General features: G+C 47.9%; 1 protein-coding gene across 1 annotated transcript in view; it reads left to right on the forward strand.

Moving 5' to 3' along the window:
- The window catches only part of otogl (otogelin-like), a 51,008-nt gene extending 36,004 nt beyond the window's left edge, over positions 1-15,004 (forward strand). The window contains exons 29-55 of the mRNA XM_042302018.1: positions 1,627-1,783; positions 2,171-2,197; positions 2,317-2,496; positions 2,607-2,885; positions 5,111-5,228; positions 5,350-5,429; positions 5,514-5,659; positions 6,049-6,828; positions 6,960-7,137; positions 7,238-7,380; positions 7,524-7,547; positions 7,628-7,720; positions 7,817-8,006; positions 8,878-9,237; positions 9,393-9,578; positions 9,731-9,943; positions 10,042-10,146; positions 10,240-10,347; positions 10,477-10,578; positions 10,669-10,907; positions 10,963-11,140; positions 11,228-11,406; positions 11,528-11,632; positions 11,757-11,876; positions 11,981-12,026; positions 13,954-14,033; positions 14,126-15,004. Coding sequence (XP_042157952.1) covers positions 1,627-1,783; positions 2,171-2,197; positions 2,317-2,496; positions 2,607-2,885; positions 5,111-5,228; positions 5,350-5,429; positions 5,514-5,659; positions 6,049-6,828; positions 6,960-7,137; positions 7,238-7,380; positions 7,524-7,547; positions 7,628-7,720; positions 7,817-8,006; positions 8,878-9,237; positions 9,393-9,578; positions 9,731-9,943; positions 10,042-10,146; positions 10,240-10,347; positions 10,477-10,578; positions 10,669-10,907; positions 10,963-11,140; positions 11,228-11,406; positions 11,528-11,632; positions 11,757-11,876; positions 11,981-12,026; positions 13,954-14,033; positions 14,126-14,326 — 4,617 coding nt within the window. The 3' untranslated portion in view covers positions 14,327-15,004. The remainder of the gene's footprint in view (positions 1-1,626; positions 1,784-2,170; positions 2,198-2,316; positions 2,497-2,606; positions 2,886-5,110; positions 5,229-5,349; positions 5,430-5,513; positions 5,660-6,048; positions 6,829-6,959; positions 7,138-7,237; positions 7,381-7,523; positions 7,548-7,627; positions 7,721-7,816; positions 8,007-8,877; positions 9,238-9,392; positions 9,579-9,730; positions 9,944-10,041; positions 10,147-10,239; positions 10,348-10,476; positions 10,579-10,668; positions 10,908-10,962; positions 11,141-11,227; positions 11,407-11,527; positions 11,633-11,756; positions 11,877-11,980; positions 12,027-13,953; positions 14,034-14,125) is intronic.
- Positions 15,005-19,033: the final 4,029 nt, after the last annotated feature.

Genomic DNA, 19,033 nt, shown 5'->3' on the forward strand with positions numbered 1-19,033 from the left:
CGTATCAATTCATAAACCATGTGCCAAGGAATGGGTACATCGAAAATCTCTCCCCAACTATTTTGCAATTTATATGGCACAGCTGTCAGTTTTTTGGTCCTTAAATGAAATTGGTATATAAATTGGTTTATTTATCACACTTTTCTTTCACCATTTATGTTCTTTAATACAGGGCCGACATACAAGTTCCTTACTTTTTCCCCCTTCTACTTGCCTCTTCAATTTTTGTAATTTTGGGTAGAGCAGACATTTCCATATGTCTGTGTTAGCTGCATGTGTGACATAACTCCACCAGTCCTATTTATGATATCATTCAGTAAAATTATACCTTTTTTAAAAATTTCTTCGAAAAATATGTTTTTTTTAATCAATTAGTATATTTGAGTTTAACCACAATATTTGATGTATTATTTGTTCTGTCTTTTCAGGTGGATTAAACTGAAATTGCAACCAACTTTCTAAGGCTTGTTTAAAGAAACGTGAAAAAACCAAAACAGTCCTATTTGGTGCCACAACCACAAAGACAGGAACAATCACCCACAAGAGACCTAAAGCATATGGCTGCCTAAATATGGTTCCCAATCAGAGACAAAGATAAACACCTGCCTCTGATTGAGAACCACTCTACGCAATCATAGACTTACCTAGAGTACTACTCTAACCGCAATCCCATAACTACAAACAACCCCAGACAAAACAAACCACGTAAATCCCCATGTCACACCCTGGCCTAGCCAAAATAATAACGAAAACACAGAATACTAAGGCCAGGGCGTGACAAAATGCGTCAAGTGCAGCATCTGGTTGCTCCTCATTACACACCACAGAGCAGCAAATATTCTTTACATCATCAACATATGAATCACTACGACACTTCTTGTATGACCTCTTATACACTATATTAGGCCCAACCTTTGGAGGTTTGGTTTTCCTAGATATGGCTATTATATTGTGATCACTACATCCTATGGATTTGGATACTGCTTCAAAGCAAATATCTGCAGCGTTAGTAAAAATGTGATCAATACATGTTGATGATTTAATTCCTGTGCTGTTTGTAACTACCCTGGTAGGTTGACTCAGGCACTGGTTACAGTTTGAACTTTTTTCCTGAGTGGGCATCTTAATGATAGCTAGTCAATATTTAAATCACCCAGAAAATATATGTCTCTGTTGATATCACATACATTATCAAGAATTTCACACATAGTATCCAGATACTGACTGTTTATTGTTGTGACAAAGAACGCACACACACACATACACACACCCCTCCATACACATTGTATTATAAAGCTCAGTTGTCTCTAATGTCTAATCTGAAACCTGTGTTCCAGAGTTCAACCCACATCTCATTGTTCTGATGTACCATCACTCAGACCCACTCTGAATTAATGATAACTATTCACCCCTAGAACACACACACACACACACACACACACACACACACACACACACGTCACTCATTCCTATCTACATTATTCACACACCCTTACTCACATCTAACCCAGACTCCCTGTCTTCCCCACTAAACCCTCACTAACCCCCCCCAGGTAGACATGTAACCTGTGTGTGTGTGTGTGTGTGTGTGTGTGTGTGTGTGTGCGTGTGTGTGTGTGTGTGCAGGTGGATGTCTCATGGTTCTATATGAACTGCTTGACAGACACTTGTAACTGTAATCGGGGCGGAGACTGTGAGTGTCTGTGTACGTCCATCGCTGCCTATGCACACACCTGCTGTCAACACGGTGTTACTGTGGTATGGAGAAACCCCTCTGTCTGTCGTGAGTACACACACACACCGTGTGGATCTGTTCCTCAGACCCAATTCCTTCTGCTTTCTATGTCAGCATAGGTGCTGGGTCACTCAATGCTCCTATATACACACATACACACACACACCAACACACATACACACACCAACACACATACACACACACCACTACACAGAACTATAAAGTCCCACCACTGCTCCATATCTCATCCACCATTCTTTCTATCTGTCATCAAATGACCCCAGATATTCACACATACACTCTTACACAATACCACGATCTCTCTCCCAGCCTGATCTAAACATTAAGGGTTACTTTGCTACTTAGGCACCGTATGTTAGGATACTTATGTGGATTTGTATGTCTCTAAATGTTTGTTCTGTTCTTCTCTTCCAGCCTATGACTGTGAATACTACAACCAAGGTATGTTTGAACCTAACCAAAAATGTATCATAAAGGAACACTTTTCAGCTCACACAAAAATACAAACACACAGGTATACGCACTAAATATCCTAATATATTCACTCTGTGTCTCTGTAGAGTTAGGTGAAGGTCCATTCTCAGTAGCCAGTGCTGTGTTTAATGCTACAGTCTTCGGTGTGAACAGAACCAGTGGGTCAGTCTTTCCTCTAGTTAGGGAGTTCGTAGGTGGGCTGCCTCCCCCTGGACTACTCTTTAACTTCATGATCACAGCAGGACTACAGAAGGACCGCACATCACGTGAGTCTCTCTCTCTCTCTCTCTCTCTCACACACACACACACACACACACACACACACACAAATACATCTCTTGTGAGCTTCACCCATATGTTAAACTCTGTATTACAGGTCTCCCGGTGATCTCTCTGGAGTCAGCGGAGCGTCCTAACTACTTCCTGGTTGTTTCGGACCGCGCTGGGCTGCGGTTGGAGCAGTGGACAAGAGGGGAGAAGTTTAGCCGCAGGGCTTCCTTCCTACAGCACCAGGGGCTGTTCCTACCTGGCCACACCTCCTTAGAGCTGATTGGTCAGCCGGGAGTGTTCCTGACTCTGACACGCACGTCTGCACGTGCTCAGAGATACGACAACTCAGACAACTTCAAGACCAGCAGCTCCTTTACCCTGGAGGGTTAGACAGAAATACAAAGTCATAATACACACACATATGGCGCGATGTCAGTGTCAACAGAAATTGTATTTGAATTCCATAATTTGAATATGTATTAGGCTATTGCATTTGAATGTAATATTTTTGCATTTATAATGCACAAATTGAAATCATTGAATTCATAAGTTGAACTAGTATTTCATGATTTGAAACAGAATTGAATGAATATTGCGTTCAATTTTAAAATGTAAATTTAATTGAATATTTCATTTTTTTATGGTTGTTATGGCAATTATTGTCTGTGTATCAAGTTTACAAACTATATATTTTCATTTTTTTAGAACTTTTACTCCTTTTTCGTGGTATCCAATTGGTAGTTACAGTCTTGTCTCATCGCTGCAACTCCCGTACGGACTCGGGAGGCAAAGGTCGAGAGCCGTACGTCCTCCGAAACACAATCCAGCCAAGCCGAACTGCTTCTTGACACAATATCCACTTAACCTGGAAGCCATCCACACCAATGTGTTGGAGGAAACACCGTACATCTGGCGACCGTGTCTGCGTGCATTGCGCCCGTCCCACCACAGGAGTCGCTAGAGCGCGATGGGACTAGAACATCCCTGCCGGCCAAACCCTCCCTTAACCCGGACGACGCTGGGCCAATTGTGCGCCGCCCCATGGGTCTCCCGGTCATGGCTGGCTGCGACAGAGCCTGGACTCGAACCAGGATCTCTAGTGGCACAGCTAGCACTGCGATGCAGTGCCTGAGACCACTGCGCCACTCGGGAGTTCATTTCAAGTTTACCAAAGTTTCATACACTACATGACCAAAAGTATGTGGACAGCTGCTCGTCAAACATTCCAAAATCATGGGCGTTAATATGGAGTTGGGCCCCCCTTTGCTGCTATAACAGCCTTCACTCTTCTGGGAAGGCTTTCTACTAGATGTTGGAACATTGCTACGGGGCCTTGCTTCCATTCAGCCACATCAGTGAGGTCAGACACTGATGTTTGACAATTAGGCCTGGCTCGCAGTCGGTGTTCCAATTCATCCCAAAGATGTTCGATGTGGTTGAGGTTAGGGCTCTGTGAAGGCCAGTCAAGTTCTTCCACACTGATCTAGATAAACCATTTCTGTATGGACCTCACTTTGTGCACGGGGGGCATTGTTGTGCTGAAACAGGAAAGGGCCTCCCCCAAAATGTTGCTACAAAGTTGGAAGCACAGAATCGTCTAGAATATCATTGTAAGCTGTAGCATTAAGATTTCCCTTCACTGGAACTAAGGGGCCTAGCCCGAACCATGAACAACAGCCACAGACCATTATTCCTCTTCCACCAAATCTTACAGTTGACACTATGCATTGGGACAGGTAGTGTTTTCCTGGCATCCACCAAACCCAGATTCGCCCGTCGGACTGCCAGATGATGAAGTGTGATTCATGTGAGAATGCGTTTGTACTGCTCCTGAGTCCAATGGAGGTGAGCTTTACACCACTCCAGCTGACGCTTTGTATTCTGCATGGTGATCTTGTGTGCGGCTGCTCGGCCATGGAAACTCATGGACGCAGACACGGTCGCCAGCTTCCGATGAGCAGTTCTTGTGCTGACGTTGCATCCAGAAGCAGTTTGGAACTCGGTAGTGAGTGTTGCACAGACAATTTTTATGCGCTACGCACTTCAGCACTCAGCGGTCCCGTTTTGTGAGCTTGGGTGGCCTACCACTTGTTGCTCATAGACGTTTCCACTTCACAATAACAGCACTTACAGTTGACCGGGGCAGCTCTAGCAGAGCAAAAATGTGACTAACTAACTTGTTGGAAAGGTGGCATCCTATGACAGTGCTACGTTGAAAGTCACTGAGCTCTTCAGTAAGACCATTCTACTGCCAATGTTTGTAAATGGAGATTGCATGGCTATGTGCTCGATTTTATACACCTGTCAGCAACGGGTTTGGCTAAAACAGCTAAATCCACTAATTTGAAGAGGTGTCCACATACTTTTGTCTATATAGTGTATATTCAACTTCTCAGATGCATTCAGAATCAGTTTTCAAATTCAGTTCTCTAAATTCAGTTTCAAAACCAGAGACAACATCCTGGTACTTTTCCAGCTGGAAAAGGTAGAAGAGAACAGATAGATTCAAACGCTCTCTATGGTAAACAGAAGCTAGCGGTACGAACACACACACAGTTTATTTTCCTGTGTTTATTGTGTGTATGTTGACGGTGTGTGTGTGTATTCCAGAGAGCAGTTTTGTGATCCCATTCCGTATGATGTGTGAGTGGCGCTACCATGCATGTGCCAGTCCTTGTGTTCGTACATGCAGCGACCTCGCCGCAACACGCTGCCACTTCCTGCCCCCGTAAGACACACCTTGCAAACGCTTACAAATGCACACTTAGAAACACGCTTACAACATCGTATTACACTGTAAGAGAATGTTTAATACAGGTTTTGAACATTTGTCTATGTGTGTCTGGCAGGGTAGAGGGCTGTTTCCCTCGCTGCCCCAAAAACATGGTTCTTGATGAGGTCACCAGGAGATGTGTCTACACAGAGGACTGTGAGTAGAGTGTGTGTCACACGAGGATCTGTTAAATCGGTAAATCGGTGTTAAAGTAATTTATGTCTGTGTGTCTGTCCTCAGGTGTGTCCCTTCCTCCCACTCCTACACCCTATGCCTTCGTAAACCAAACAACCACCACCCCAACTACTACCACAACAGCCCCCACTACTACCACTACAGCCCCCACTACTACCACTACAGCTACTACTACTATCACTACAGCCCTCACTACTACCACTACAGCTACTACTACTATCACTACAGCCCTCAGTACTACCGCTACAGCCCCACTACTACCACTACAGCCCCCACTACTACCACTACAACCCCCACTACTACCACTACAGCCCCTAGTACTACCACTACAGCCCCCACTACTACCACTACAGCCCCCACTACTACCACTACAGCCCCCACTACTACCACTACAGCTCCCACTACTACCACTACAGCCCCTACTACTACCACTACAGCCCCCACTACTGCCACTACTACCACTACAGCCCCCACTACTACCACTACAGCCCCCATTACTACCACTACAGCACCCACTACTACCACTACAGCTACTACTACTATCACTACAGCCCCCACTATTACCACTACAGCCCCCACTACTACCACTACAGCCCCCACTACTACTACTACTGTTAGGCCTACTAGTACTGCTACTACTACATCTAGAACCACTACTAGGACCACTACTACTAGTAGCAGAACTACAACCAGTGCTGCCTCTACAACTGTTACTGCCACTAGAGCCCCCACTACTCCCAGTACAGCCCCATTGACTGAGCGTTTCACCCACACACTCACCCCTGCTCGCTCCCCCTCTCCTCCTCTCCCTTCCCTGCCCTCACCCTCCACCCCCACTGTGACCGAGCACACCACTTCACCTGCAGTCTTTCCCTCTGTCTCCCCCTCTTCCTCACCCACCACTACTAGTAGCACCACTGGGGTCACGACCCTGACCCCTTCAGAGGTCACTACAGTAGCCTCCCCTACTCCCCCCAGCCTGGCAGTGACTGACTCCACCACTCCACCTCCTCCCCCTTCTGCTACCCCTCCCCAGCCTTCCACCCAGTCTTCTATCTCTCCCCCAGCCACTACCTCCTTCCTCACCTCCTCTCCCCCTCCTCCTCTCTCCCCCTCCATCCACACCCACACCCCAACCACCACACAAACACATCATCCTGTTCCTACGCCCACAGAGACCATCTCTGTATTTCCAGTTGTATATGACACCTCCTCTGTTACCATGTCGACATCACCCCCAGAGACGACAGAGTTCATAACCACGGAAACATCCACCAGCACAGACTTCTCTCCTACACCTGAGGCAGTCAGCATGCCAACAGTGCTGCCCCCCTTCCTCCTGCCCACCGCCCCATGCACAGTAAGAGCCAATCAGTGAGAGCCAGTGCGTATGGAGAAGATAAGAGGGCCGAGCATGCAGCCTTGGAGAACTCCCTCTGCCAGTAGCTGAATTCCTTGATCTCTCTCTGTCTTTCTATCTGTTCTCTCCAGCCCCCGTACTCCTACCGTGTAGATGAGTGTACAGAGCTGATCTGTTTTAATGGGGAGCTGCTCCTCCATAACTCCTCCCTCCACTGTCGGTACAACACCACTCCTCCTCGCTGCTCTCTGCTGGGCATGGCTGTCCTCACCAACACCGACCCCTGCTGCCCACTCTGGCAGTGCCCCTGTAAGAACACACACTACTGTGCATACACAAACACACTTTACATAACGTGTTTGTGTGTATTTGCCTATCCGCGTTGTGTTTGTGTGTGTGTGTGTGTTAGGTCGCTGCTCGGTGATGTCAGACCTGCGTGTGATAACGTTTGACGGTAACAACGTGGCGCTGTATGATAATGGCTCCTACATCCTGGTCTACCTGCCCAGAGAGAACATCATAGGAACAGTGGATAAATGCCCTACCAGCCAGGTACACAGACTGTTAGGTGTTATATGCTGCTGTAGTTGTTGTAGTGTTATAGTACTTTACGTTATTATAGATGTATTATAAACTGTTATGGGATGCTATAAGCTCCTGACTGATCTGTTGGCTTTGTCTTGATTCTTTTTTAGAGCGTCAACTCCATCAGACGACCGGTAAGTTTCCCTTTAACATCTAATCATCATGTATGTGATGATGGTGTTCATTCTGACCAGGGCCTCTCTCCCTCTCTCAGAGCCCTAGTGGTGGGACGTCAGGTTTGTGTTTTAAGAAGTTGAACATCACCACTCCGTCCTACAGGATTATCATCAACCGCCTAGACCGCAAGGTGACCATCACTGACCGCATCCGACTTTTACCACACTGTACAACACTACTCATGCTACCTCTCTGTGTGTGTGTGTGTGTGTGTGTGTATGTCCAGGTGTCAGTGAACCACATCAAGGCGCGGCTGCCTTTCTCCCGCCAGGCTCTGTCAGTAGAGGACACAGGCAGTATGTACCTGATCACCACTCCTGAAGGAGTCAACATACAGTGGTACCACAGCACTGGCATCATGGTGCTGCAATACACCGCCCCCTCCAACACATCTGCTCCTACTAGAGGCCTCTGTGGTAAGACAGCCATGAAATTAGCTAGATTTGGCATTTACTCTGACATGTTCATCCTTCACTGTCAGATCATGTATATGAAGTCCACGAGCATGATTTAATGAATCTGGAAGAAGGAAAGTTTCTCTCATACCTGACCATACCTTATTTTTGGCCTAGTTCAGTGTATGCGTGCGTCCTTAATAGTTGTATAAATAAGGTTTTAAAATTGTGAGCGAGAGTAGGGCCTATTTCTTGTCAATGCTCTTACAAATTTTGGGTTTGGACGTTGTCTCACTTTAGTTGAGCACTGTCACTAATACGCCGGGAGTCAGGACGCAGGTGCAGAAGGTGAGTTTAATAATAAAGAATGCAGAGAAACAAAACATGAGATGCGTACAGAACGTGAATGGAAACAATGCTGCCTGATGACTTAGGCCCAAATCTCCGTCATTTGTATGAAGAAAGGAGATATGGTGGGAGCAGACAAGGCACCCGGATCTGCTCCCCCTATATCTCTGCTGGTTCTCTCATGCATGCTTCCGTGTTGCTTGCCTCGAAGCGAGCATAAAAGGCGATAAAATAATAAAGAATGCATAGAAACAAAACATGAGATGCTTACAGAACGTGAATGGAAACAATGCTGCCTTGATGACTTAGGCTACAGAGTGCTAAATAAAGGGAGAGAAATAAAGGTGATAATGAGGTCCAGGTGTGCGTAATGATGGGGAGCAGGTGTGCGTACTGATGGGGAGCAGGTGTGCGTAATGATGGGGAGTAGCAGGTGTGCGTAATGATGGGGAGTAGCAGGTGTGTGTAATGCTGGGGAGCAGGCGTGACCTTCTACTCCTCTCTAAACTTCAGCTGTGCATGTGCCTGCTGGTGTGTCTCCCAGGGTGTTGTGACGGGAACCCGGCGGATGACCTGAAGCTGCCTAACGGTACGGTGGTGAGGGAGCTGGCAGACCTGGGTCTGTTCCTGCAGGCCTGGAGGGTCCACACCTCAGAGGACACGGAACACACACGACGCATCGGAGACAACTGTACCACTGGAGACTGCTCTACCTGTCTCTCCATGCTCAGACAGAGACCCTTCACTCCCTGCCACAGCAAGGTGTCTCCAGAACAGTTCTGTGATGTGATGTGGGCAGGCGACCTCCACTATAAGGCCCACCAGTGTGACTTCCTGGCAGCCTACGTAGCTGTCTGCTACACTTACCAAGTCTGCATCAACTGGAGACGACACAACTTCTGCCGTAAGGACCTCGTATACACACACATACACACCAATACACAGACACATCAGGTTTGCATTAGCTGGTGATGACACCAGTGTGTGTTCTTGCGGTGTGTGTGTGCGCATGCGTCTACGTGTGTGTGCGCATGCGTCTGCGTGTGTGTGCATGTGTAGCATTGAGGTGTCCCCCAGGTAGGGAGTACCAGGCGTGTGTGTCGACCTGTACCACCCGGACCTGTCAGAACAGAGAGTTCTATGAGGAGACCACCTGCTCCCACATCCGAGAGGAGTGTGTGTGTCGCTCTGGAACCATCCTGCACCGAGCAGACTCCTCTTACTGCGTCACAGAGGAGCAGTGTGGTGAGTATGTCAGCTCTGTGTCAGCTCTATGTCAGTTACATGTCAGCTCTAGTATGTCAATGCTGTGAGCAGGTGCTCTGTATGACTGTGTAGTTCAGGTTCTGTTGTTTAGTGTGTACTGTTAACGTGTGTGTCTGTGTCTATGTGTGTAGTGTGTACTGATAACGAGGGGTCTCCACGGGCCCCTGGGGAGGTGTGGAACGGGTCATTGCGTAGCTGCTGTCTGTTCCGCTGCCTGGAGAACGGTTCTGTGGTAGCAGTAGAACCTGACTGTAGCATTAGTCCCACTCTGCTGTGTGAGAGGGAGGGAGAGTACGTACTGGATGTCCTGGAGGAGGGGGCTTGCTGCCCCAAGCAGATTTGTGGTGAGCACACACACACACACACACATATATATATATATATACATGGTTAGACACCGACATGAACACACCTACTATCTCTCTTTCTCGTTCTCCCTCAGAATGTAATCTGACCATCTGTGAGAGTGAGGCTCCGCCCTATGAGAATGGGAACCAGCTGGTGATTGGTTACAGTGCCCTGTCCTGCTGCCCAGAGTACCGTTGTGGTAGGTACTGAACCAAAACATAATATCTTTCATCATTTGATGGTATTGTTAGGTGTGTTTTAATAACTGAGTCCTGTGATTGGTGTGTCCCAGAGTGCGACCCCCATGCCTGTCCCCCCCTCACCGCCCCTGATTGTAGAGAAGATCAGTTCCTAGTGGAGGTTCGTGAGGACAACTCCTGCTGTTACACCTTCCTGTGTGGTAAGGTCAAACCTTATACTTCTTAATGGGTCTACCGTCTCCATCCAACATTACTGTAGCTGGACTTGGGGTACAAGTTGTAAAGGAAATGTTAACACAGTCAGTGGTATGTTTGTGTTCTTTCTGCAGTGTGTGAGTCGTGTATCGAGCCTGTGCCGTCCTGTTCTTATGGAGAGATACTGGCTGTGGATCTGAACACCACCCACAGCTGCTGCCCTCAATACCACTGTGGTAACACACACAAACATTATACTCTACACAAGCTGTACACGCTATACACACACAGTGTTGATGTTTAGTGCAATGTCCTCCTGTGTGCAGTGTGTGACGTGAACCTGTGTCCTGAGTCGACTCTGAGCTGTTCTCCTGGTCTGTCTCTGATCCAAACAACCCTACCTGGACACTGCTGCCCCGACCGTCACTGTGGTACACACACACACACACAATTTTGCACTCCCAAGAGTTGCGCACACACACACACACACACCAACATTCCCAGAACTGTTTCTTTGAAAAAATCTTGTAGTCCAAACAGAGAACACTGTTCTAGGCCTCCAGTTGTGTAGTAAACCCAGTTTTTTTTCTCCTCCTCTCAGAGTGCCAGTGTGAGGACAGCCCAGTCTGTCAGGTGGTGAGTCAGTCAGCTTGTGTGTGTGTGTGTGTGTGTGTGTGTGTGTGTGTGTGTGTGTGTGTGTGTGTGTGGTCATAGTAACGTCTCTGGTCTCTCAGGGGGAGGTACAGGTGGAGGTCGCAGACAGCAGAAGCACCTGTGGCTGCCCCCTCTACACCTGCAGTAAGTCCATACACACACACCCACACACACTATGTACAGACACACTGCTAGGCTACCTAACTCCTGAGCCCTGACCTGTGTGTGTAGAGAAGGCGGAGGTGTGTGTGTTCCAGGGAGTCACGGTGCTGGGTCCGGGGCAGAGCCTGATTCAGTACTATGAAGGAGAGCTGTGTTACACCGTACACTGTCTGACACATCGTGATACACACACCGGATACTATGCCATGGACGTGTCCGCTGTCAACTGCTCTCAGAAGTGTGGCCAGGTATGTGTTTCTCTCTCTCACACACACTCACACACCACAAACCTCCATCCTGCTCGGAGCTAGGTAAATTCTTCTAGAATCTCTGTGTCCACCCACCCCTCCCACTCACTCTCTCTCTTAGCACCAGCTGTACGTAGCATCATCAGATCCTCAGGTGTGCTGTGGCTCCTGTAAGAATGTCTCCTGTTCTTTCAACAATGACAACGGAACCACTGAGCTCTTCACTGTGAGAACACACACATCATTATACTGCCAAATAGACACACACTCTACCTAACACATAAACACTTTGTGTGTAGACGGGGAAATCCTGGATGGCTAACTTTTAGAGTGTGTGTGTGTGTGTACAGGCAGGGAGCTCCTGGGTGGATAACTGTACACGGTATGATTGTGTGGAGACGACAGTGGGAACTGTGATGCTGGCCTCAGGGGTGGTCTGCCCCCCCTTCAACGACACAGAGTGCACTCAGGTACTCACTCACTCACTCACTCACTCACTCACTCACTCACTCACTCACTCACTGACATTCACACACAATTATGTCTGTCTGTAACCTTTCTCCAATCATTGCAGAATGGGGGCGTGGTCCAGAGCTATGTGGACGGCTGCTGCAGGACGTGTGAGTGACCAATCACATTCGCTTCTCATACGCTTTCGGCTGTCAATCACAGGGGTGGGCAGGGCGTTGCCTGGCAGTGGTTGGGCTTATTGGCTGACTGGTTTGGGGGGGTGCGGCCTGTTGCAGCCTTGGACAGAGTAAAAGCTTGTGGTTGGCTGGCAACAACGAGCATGAATCACTACACTACCCAGCAGCCTCTGCTCTAGGGGTGGTCCTAGATCTGCCTGATGGTCCTGATACATGTCGTGATAATATTAAAGGAGGTTTTTACTGTTGATTTATAAAATATTTTCTTTAGTGGGGAAATTGTCATACCTCACAGTTTTCTGGAGAACAAAAGCATGCAGACAGCGGTCCTACCATTCCCGTTGTTTTAGACTCTATGATGCTAATGATACACTGTAGCTAACCTGACTCCATACTGTACTTTCTAGGTGTCCAGAAAATGAAGGCAGTTGGTATTTTGTGTGAACTGTCCCATTAAACACACTAATTTCACATGTAAAGGTGAAGACAACAGACCCAGTCTGCTCTCCCAGTAATAACAGCAGCTCTGCCTCCTTGCCCGCTTGCCTGCTTGACCAGTTTGGCCAATGGGAATGCTACGTTTGTTACAGTTTGGCCAATGGTGATGCTTGGTGTTTAGAGTTTGTCCAGTGAGAATGAGCCTTGGTGCATCAGTGTGTAGTGATCCTGAGTGTTTGGCCGTCTGGCTGTCTTCCCCAGTCTCAGAGAACACTGTCTGGCTCCCATGGCTGTGCATGCCACTGCGCTGATTACTCTGTGTGTGAAAATGTGTTCTAAACCAACGTTAACCTGTGTGTTTTCCTAACGTTCTCCTGACATTGCTGTTCCTGCCGCTGCTCCCAGGTTCTGGAGTCGGTGTTTTACCGTTTACCGTTAACCCCGTAACCCCCACTGGTAGTACTAACTGTGACAAAGGTACCACGACCTCTCACCTTTCATCTTTAACCTCTCACATCTCACCCCATAACCCCAACTGGTAGTAGTAACTGTGACACAGGTACCACGATCTCTCACTTATCACAGTGAGTGTGTTCTAGTCCTAACCCTAACACTCCATACATATCAACTACAGGCCAAGGTTCACCTGTCATTCCTCATAGCAAAATCCTATTCCAATGGTTCAATATGTTATTGCTGTGCTGAATCCTCTAGGCCAGCGGTTACTGTACCACCAACTGAATTTTGCTCTGCATGGAGTGCCCCTGAATTACCCCCTCGTGTATTTTACCAGTAGGCCTATGGCCTCATGAGTCTTCTCAAGGAGCCCTTGTTGATAAGCCAAGTACCCCCAGGGTTCCTAGTACCCCTGGTTGATAGGCCAAGTACCCCCAGGGTTCCTAGTACCCCTGGTTGATAGGCCAAGTACCCCCAGGGTTCCTAGTACCCCTGGTTGATAGGCCAAGTACCCCCAGGGTTCCTAGTACCCCTGGTTGATAGGCCAAGTACCCCTAGGGTTCCTAGTACCCCTGGTTGAAAGGCCAAGTACCCCCAGGGTTCCTAGTACCCCTGGTTGGAAACCACTGCTCTATGTGAGTTAGAATCATTCCTGATCCTTCAAGCATAAAGAGAGTAGAGCTGGACTCCAAGCTATCTTTCAACATTCCACCAACCAGCCCCAACCCCCTGTTGCTTAACCTGATTGGCCAGTGGCCAATAGGAGCTGGGTCTTTGGCGTGAGAACTGCTCCCCCCGGTCAGCTGACTGTCGCTCAAACTGAGCCCCCGCTGCTAGGCAACAAAGAGCCCAGCTCAATAGACCTTTGACTGTGTGAGTGACAGGAATCTAGGGCTGAGGATGAAAGCTATATGTGTGTGTGTGTGTGTGTGTGTGTGTGTGTGTGTGTGTGTGTGTGTGCATGCGTGTGCATCTCAGCGTTTCCTCTGTGTGCGTGTGTGTTTAGGTAAGGAGGACGGCAAGACGTGTAAGCGTGTGGCAATCCGAACCACCATCAGAAAAGACGACTGCAGGAGCAACGCACCGGTGAGAGAGAGAGAATGTCAATAAGACAGTTTTAAAAAGTTAACACTGATAGAGAATAAAATCTCCCCCTTTCTCTCTCTTCTCTCTCTCAGGTGACAGTGTTTTCATGTGATGGGAAGTGTCCGTCTGCCACCATCTTTAACTTCAACATCAACAGCCACGCCCGCTTCTGTAAGTGCTGCAGAGAGAGTGGACTACAAACCCGCTCCGTCACCCTGTACTGCTCACACAACGCTACCCTGGTGGTCTACAGCTTCCAGGAGCCTGTCGACTGTTCCTGCCAATGGAACTAAAGAGAGAGCGAAGCTAGTCAGTGTGAGCTTCAGTATGGCGTTCAATAGGAGGGATGGAAGATGGAACCGAGGTCAGAGGTCAGAGTAGACAGGTCAAGCGTCCAGGTAGTCGAGTTCTTTAGTCTTCCTTCAGTGTGTTGTGGAGGGCTGTATGCTGACCTGTTATAGTGACCCTGTCGTTACAGATATGTAGTGGTCAGATGTGCAGGGCTGTAACCTGTTCCTGCTGTACTATGATAACACTAGTCCTATCTGTACTGCTGTAGCCTGCTCCTCCTTGTGTGTAACACTAGCTAGTCCTCTTGGACTTTATCATGTTTAGATCAGTTGGTCTGAGCTGACAAGACCGCTGCTGCTTTAGTATGGATCTAGTGCTCTCTTGATGACTGACATGTTTTATATGCCAATCAAATTTCTCTTACAAAATAGTATTTTTTTTTTTACAAGTGTAAAGCTTTTATCCAAAAATATTTGTATTTAACTCAATCAATTATTTAGTAAGGTGATAATCCACCTGAGCATCTGATGGTAGATGATCTGTATTTCAACAGAACGCTGTATTTGTTGTGTTGTTTAATGTGAAGCATTGTGCCAGTAATCAGTATGTGCTGATGCCATCAGCTAGACTAGAGTCTCTAGTCATACAGAACCTCTCAGAATAAAACAATAAAACATTTAACAATGACTAACTGATTGGTGGGTGTTTTGTTGCGTGAATGAAAAACTCATCATCCTCCTCCTCCAGACACACACTCCCCTGCTGACACAGCTTGTTCAGTGCTGACGTGTGTTTGTGTTGCTCTATCCTGGTGGTGTGTAATAATGGTGCGTGTGGGAGTCTAACAATCTGTATATATAATTACCATGTAAATACACAGTGTTAATGACACTTCATCCAAGGTAAAACACCAGTGACCTCCAGAAGGAAGATATGAACTATTTGAGAGGCATGAATCCACATTGATTAGTCATTGATTGATTAGTGATTGATCAGTGAATGATACTTATTTCTCACATTCAACCACTCGCTATTCACACACAGCTTTGATCTGCTGTGTGGAACACAGTGGACTTGGTTAGCATATCACTGCATCACAACAGAGAGTGGAGTATAAATCTGCAAACAGGCTGAGGTGTATGGAGTGTTATCTATCTAGTGAACTTTAAGTTCTTTATTTTCACCCTGTCTTTCTCTCTCCTTCCCACTCCTTCTCTCTCCCTCTCTCCCTCTCTTTCTCTCCCTCTCTCTTCATGAGTTCCTTAAGCCTAGTTGTCATAGTAACCTGCTCTTACCCCAACAAAGAGGAAGGGTGGCAGGGGCAGAACAAATTGGTGTTAGCGACACACACACACTGATTGAATGGGACTGTGCACGCCTCCACACAGGCTCTGCTTCAAAGAAAGTTGCTGAGGGGCGCTAAATTCAAAGTTGTGTTGCATCACTGGGAAGGACTACTCTGGTGTAGTTCAGCTGTGATACACTCTTATACAGAGCTCTGACAACCTCAGACCTTACTGGAACCTCTGGTCGTGTAGTTTCTTCGCTCTTTGGTACACAGATGGGATATACAAACATCCATGAGTTTCTGATTCCAAAGCAACATTGATATTGGGTGTATGTTGTGGTACCATCTATAGATGATTGTGAATGCCATTCCTCTTGTGTGCTGATGAGATTACCAGGCTTCCCCATGGATGGAACCATGCATATGTGGCTGCTGGCAGGGTTCATCCAGGTAAGACACACACACACACACACACACAACTACACACACGCAGTTTCTAGCTATACCTTTTAGGTGAAACAGTTATGATTTATCACAACACTCTTCTTTTAACCGTCTGTGCCAAAGTTTCAAAAATGATATGTATAGAATTTCTGAGGTTGAAAAGTCTCATTTTCTCTTTCGCTCTCTTTCCAGGTGGTCAGTCTCTTGTGTGTGCAGTGGTCAGATCCTGTGGTTGTTGAGGTTGTGTTTGGCCACTTCCCCACCAGTCAGGATCCAGACTGGTACACTGTCTCCTACCAGATTGCACACAACCTCACGGTCAGAACGTAATCCACCACACAACCATAACACTAGCTCCATACAACCAGCACCCAGCCTCACGGTCATACCGCACAGCCACCGGACAACCACAACCATATCGCAACCACTAAACCACTCTCTGTCCCACCCCTACAGGTGTGGCTGGATCCGATTGGCCGCTCTGAGTGTTCTCCTGACTGCAGGCTGTTTCTGCAATTGGCTAAGGAGCCAGGAGGAAGTGACATCACGCTGAACGCTATAAAAAACAATACCACACTGAAGACTAAGACCTTTCATATCGGTAAGCCTTACCCTGACCCCTGACCTATACAGGGATTGACCTATACAGGGATGTCCTGTTATGAAACAGAAGTTAAAAGATGATGGATTAAATTGAAACAGGTTGATGTGTGTGTGTGTGTGCGTGCGTGCGTGCGTGCGTGTGTGTGTGCGTGTACGTGCGTGCATTTGTGTATGTTTGTTTGTGCGTGCACCACTGTGTAGCTCCTGTCCCCCTCTCCTCTCTCTGTGTCGAGGTGACCACCACCAGCACTCTCCTGACCTGCAGCCTACAGAACAGACAGAGCCTCACTGCTCTCAGTCTACACAACATGCACATCGAACACACACACACTGAATACACACACACTGAACAGACACACTCTGACCACACACACACCTCTTCGTACGTAGTGAGAGGTCTGCAGCCTGGAGCACACTACAGCATCACAGCAGAGTTGACCACACCTCTCACACACCTCAACATCAGCCTCACCCAGAGACTACACACCACCATGGAGACAGGTACAACACACACACACACATAATTAACATTGACCGCTGTATGTCTAAGTTGACTGTGAGTTGACCACTGTCTCTCCTCAGCCCAGTGTCCTATTGGTTGGCTGGCGAGTGGAAGGAGCTGCCACAGTGTGAGTAGGCGGAGCCTGTCGTGGGGCGATGCCCAGCAAACCTGTACAGGCATGGCTTCAGGAGGACACCTGGTGGATGTTAAAACAGAGAGAGACCTCCTCCTCCTCTCCTCTCACCTGACTACACACAACAACCTACTACTGCTCTGGACCGCTCTCAACGACAGACTGGTAACACACACACACACACAGATATGCATGTGAGTGAGATAAATGGCTGTGTTAGCATGAATGGTGTTTGCTTTCTAAACAGTCAGACACATTAGCTTCCTCCTTACAGAGGAGTGTGTTAGTCTGTGATTTAAAACTGATGACTGGGACATTCCCAGCCTGTGTCTGACAAAAAAAAAAAAAAACGTTCTTTGTTGTTGTTTGTCTTCACAGGATGAGGGGCTGCCCCGCTGGTCTGATGGCTCCTCCTACAACCTGACGAGTGCTATGACATCATCATCACTGCCAGCCAATCAGACGGACTGTTTTGCTCTACAGAGGAACCCTACTGGACGAGGCTACTTCCTGACTTCGTTCTTTTGCCACATTCCTTTACCCTATATCTGTCACTGGGAAAGTATGCATTAATATATTCAATACCAGAGTCAATAAACACCCTAATAACGCTTTACCCCTGTCCGACACCCACTAACCCTCTCTCTCTCTCTCTCTCTCTCTCTCTCTCTCTCAGTCCCTCTCCTCCCTCCTTTATTCAACTTTCACCTGGTGGAGGTAACAGAGAGAGATGCAGAGCTTCACTGGAGTGACCTCACATTCGTAAACTCCTCTCACCCTGCCCCCCAGCTCTATGTCCAATACCAAGAAGAGGAGGAAAAGGAGGGAAAACATGGGGAAGAGAAAGAGAGGAGGACTGCAGGTCGAGTCCCAGTGTCTCTATTCTCCAGAGGGCTGAAAGTGTCAGGCCTGTACCCAGGCAAGGTCTACTCTCTGTCCCTCAGAGCCTCCCACCTTACTGGGGCCGCATGGAGCCTGGGGAGCACACAGACTTGTCACACACGGCCCCTTCCCCCTCGAAACATCACCATTAGCAATGTGACAGCCAGTCAGATCACAGTAAGCTGGACAGCCCCAGACTCCCAGCATGCTGTGCGGTGGAACTTTCTGGTTCGCTGGGAGGGTGTAGCCTCAGGCCAGGAGACGAGAATGGTTGTGGCTAGCAGCGCCAGGTCCGCTGTGATTGCAGGACTGGAGGGGTTCAGGAAGTACAAGGTCAGAGTTGACTCCATCACAGAACACGGTGTGGAGAGCTGTGGAGGGGAGGAACTGACCCTATACACTGGTAGGAAAGTCTGTGTTTGTGTAACGCTTCGGGTGTACTTGTTTTTTACAGCATAATGTTGAATGAGTGTGTGCATGTGTGCGTGTGTGTGTGTGTGTGTGTGTGTGTGTTGGTAGCGGTGAGCCCCCCAGGTGGTGTGGTTGTGTCTAGCAGAGGGGAGAATCTGACAGCGTGCTGGTCCGCCCCGTCAGGTGAAAGCCCTGATGGGTACTATGTTAGGCTACGCCCCGTCAGCCAGGCCCGCCCCATGGAACTGTGGGTAAATGAGTCCAGGTGTGTGTTCCTGGCCATATTCAGTCCAGGGCAGAACTACGAGGTGGGTGTGGCTTCAGTGAGAGGAGAGAACATGAGCCAAGAGATCAACACCACATACAGAACAGGTAGGCCCACAGAGACGTGTGTGTTCAAGTTGAAGTTTCAACAAATGTTGGTGTTGCTCCATCATACTGTGTGT

This window comes from Oncorhynchus tshawytscha, linkage group LG19 (genome assembly GCF_018296145.1).
Source record: "Oncorhynchus tshawytscha isolate Ot180627B linkage group LG19, Otsh_v2.0, whole genome shotgun sequence".
Lineage (NCBI taxonomy): Eukaryota > Metazoa > Chordata > Actinopteri > Salmoniformes > Salmonidae > Oncorhynchus > Oncorhynchus tshawytscha.